The sequence below is a fragment of the Sinocyclocheilus anshuiensis genome, unplaced genomic scaffold (genome assembly GCF_001515605.1).
Source record: "Sinocyclocheilus anshuiensis isolate Anshui unplaced genomic scaffold, SAMN03320099.WGS_v1.1 scaffold44, whole genome shotgun sequence".
Classification (NCBI taxonomy): domain Eukaryota; kingdom Metazoa; phylum Chordata; class Actinopteri; order Cypriniformes; family Cyprinidae; genus Sinocyclocheilus; species Sinocyclocheilus anshuiensis.
In genome coordinates, this window is record NW_015555746.1 from 344,896 (window position 1) to 348,478 (window position 3,583).

Genomic DNA, 3,583 nt, shown 5'->3' on the forward strand with positions numbered 1-3,583 from the left:
AGCCGGTTCTGTAATCAGCGGTAAATCTCCATCACCTGCGGGCTTTCACATTGAGCAGCATTAACTACACAGAGCCGTTGTTCACTGACGAGCTGCGCAAAACCACGTTCATATTCGCGTGATTTTTTGCGCAGCTTGTCAGTGAACAACGGCTCTGTGTAGTTAATGCTGCTCAATGTGAAAGCCCGCAGGTGATGGAGATTTACCGCTGATTACAGAACCGGCTTTTCTGACAAGATGCGCGTTAAATATCGCATGCGATTTATCGTGCAGCCCTATAAAATATGTATGCTTTTGATTATATATATGCATATATATTATCAAAACTGATAAAACTGCACACAGCCTATACTCTACACTCTAATAATACTGTATAATACAAACGCCCACATTTCTGTGTCTACTTAGCAGAGAAATGACATACTACATATTTTGTGGCCACAATGATGCAGAACGTAATAATTTAGCTCTTTCTGCAGGGATTCGGTATCATGACAGGCTGTATTTGAAGAAAAACGAGGAAAGAGGAAGGGTGGCAGGGAAAGGATAATGATCCTCTACCATGTCTTCTCCAGCGATACATTACACTCCCTGTCAGTGACCTTGAAACACATCAGCGTCAGAGCGCCAGATCCCAAACCACATATGTGTGCGTTTCAACAATTTAAAGGAAGTAACAGTGTCTTCCTGATTCGTAAGCTTCATATCTGTGCTCGAAGGGATTTACGAATGGCTTAGGATTGTGTTTCATAGTTTCAGATCTTTATGTTAGGTTTTGACACAAAAATTTACAGCCGTAGTCAAGAGATGACACAACAGGAGAATGATCATATACTGTAGCTAGTTTTATCCAGAGATACGGGTGAGGCATTTTACTATGCCACCTGCATAAAGATGCAAAGAGGACATCTGGAATAGGTCGAGCAATGGAGAAGAGCCTCCCTCTGATGTCCTTTCATGGGTGACAACATTAATCTCATCCTGCTCCTCTGCAGTGGTAGCTTGGGTTTCATCCAGGGAGAAAAACTGAGAGGCCCAAAGAAAGTGCCTGCATCTTGGTTGATGTATGAGAAACTAAAGCAATGGAATCAAAGTAGGTTTTCGGCTCCTAATGACCCAGATTCTGAAGCATATTAAAATGTGACTACTATGAAGCTTAAAAACAGACAACGTCTCTATCAATCTACTATTTTCCCATCATTAGCACTACTGCGAATAGTACCACTTTTATTATTTCCTCAAAAAAATCCCTTGATTCAGTTTCCCATCCTTTAATAGAAAACTATGTGAAGCAACAGTTTCTTTCTTCTCCAAACTGCTGCGCAGCCAAACTGTTTTTATTCTTGGCCAGAGAGTCAGCGTTTCCATGGTGCATGACAGGACACAGCGGGTGAGAGCTCCATTCAGAGGGAGAGCCAGAAAAATAGAGAAGGAAAAATAAAGAGAGAGAGAGATTGAGAGACATTATACTCACAGTATACAGCTCGTTTGTCACTTTCACCAGCTCCTCGTGCATCTGAATGCCAATTTCTTTACTCTGCAACACACACACAAATAAAAAAATGGGTCACAAATTAATCAAACTCTAAACTCTACATTATAGATTAGAATATATTCAAAAACAACAATAAAAAAAGGACAGAAATATCTAGAAACATTAAAACCTCATTTCCTATTTGCTAGACAACTACTCATTCAGTTTAGGGCTGCAACAAACAATTATTTTGATAATATATGAATCTAACGATTATTAGAACGATTAATCGACTAGTCGATTATTTAACTGATTAATCAGTAGACATTTATTGGTTATTCAGCTTTTGCAGTTAGTTAAAATATTTAGTTATACATATTCTAACAAATAAATTAAGGTAATCACTTCAGCTTTTGAAAGTCATATTATGTAATTACAATTATACAGTTAATTTATACAAATAAATATATTTGGCAGACAAAAGGAGATGACAGAGAAACTCTCTTATTCACCATTTAATTAGCTATATGAAAAAGTAACTGAATGACACATAATTCTGCCTAACATCTCCTTTTGTAAGTCATATGGATCAGAAACAAAATAAAGGTAAGTGATAAGATGTTTTATTTTTTTGATAAACTATTTTATTCACAACATAATCTCTCTTAAAATACCTTATAGGGTAATGATAATCAAAACAGTCCTGAGCTAGATCAAGCTTTGAGCTCTGCAAACCAAACTATAACTTACATTTTTTTCCCCCCAGTAATAAAAAGATTTAATCATTAGCTAGCTCCACACTGGAGAGCTGCTTTATAACAGAAAATCAAGTAATTCTAACTGAAAGCGACACTGACTCTGGTTTTTCATGTTTAATACTGTAAAGCTGCTTGATTTAAGGCTATCTATTGCACAAAGTACTAACAGGGCTCGCAAAATCGCTAGCCCGACGTCCCGGGGCTATTGTGTTTTCCAGTCGGGCTACCAAAATGTATCACCACTCTGCCCGACGGGCTATCTTAAATGCAGATCTCCCGCGGGTCCTTAAAAACTCTTAAAGTGAGTTGTATCAAACTTAAGGCCATAAAAAGTTTTAAATACGTTAAATGGTATAAGAAATGTCTTAATTATAATTTCATGAGGACTTACAGTTGGGGACGGAAAGATAAGAGTCGCGATACGGCTGGATTAAACTTCAAAAGGCAATTATGTCATTGGATAAATATGAGCGCTGCACTTTTCAAGTCAAAACGCGGCGCGGATGTCTTTATTTGAATGTATCTGAAGGGAACCGACGGTCCTCAGAAACGTGTCGTTGGCATTTTAATTTCATTTTACGGCTGTTTTGGTCAGATCAATGCAAATATCAACTCGTGTTTTTACGCAGCAAACACGTGGAGTTGTAAATGAGAAAGAAGATAATGTGCCTTCTAAAAATCTAAACAATTAAGACAGTAATATTTTTACATTTTGAATTAACATCATAATTTATATCCTTGATTTATCCCTTTTCATAAAAATGGTTTAAAGGCTGAAATGCTGTTGTATAAGATTTTTGTTTTTGTGAAAACCTGCCCCACTCATACGGTGTTCATTTTACTTGTGCAGCTCTTAAAATGGGTCATAAATTGCCTTAAATTATTATTTTTTTATTCTGCAGATACCCTGTAAATAGTGAAATAAAATTCCTTCCTTAATATTTGTTGATATTTGTGTATTGAAAATATTTTTGATTGCCATTTAAACTCCTATCTGATTTTCTATATATATTTTTTTTTAAAAAGGTCTTTTTTTATTTGGGCTAGTTAAATTAATTTTCGGGCTACCAAAATCTGAAGAGTACCTGCCCGAAGGGCTACCAGGGATTTTGAAATTTTGCGAGCCCTTACTAAGTTATATAAATAAACGTGACGTGACTGGACTTTACTGGAGTACTGAACTGCAGAGATCGTGTAACATCCACATCGCTGTAATCAGATGCGTGCTTAACTGCTGCTTTCACACTGCGGTTAGTTTTTGTTGTGTTTATTTTGTTACTGAGAGGAAAGTATATTTACATAATCATCCAAACGCCTCTCAGCAGCTTCAGGTGTGGCTGCGTTTGCTATC

At 36.8% G+C, this 3,583-nt stretch overlaps 1 protein-coding gene across 3 annotated transcripts in view; it reads right to left on the reverse strand.

The window, feature by feature from the left end:
* Nucleotides 1-3,583, reverse strand: part of LOC107673571 (SLIT-ROBO Rho GTPase-activating protein 3-like) — an 85,693-nt gene that overhangs the window by 42,695 nt on the left and 39,415 nt on the right. For all 3 annotated transcript variants that reach the window (XM_016467199.1, XM_016467200.1, XM_016467198.1), the window contains one exon: nt 1,475-1,537. In XM_016467199.1, the coding sequence (XP_016322685.1) occupies nt 1,475-1,537 (63 nt within the window). The remainder of the gene's footprint in view (nt 1-1,474; nt 1,538-3,583) is intronic.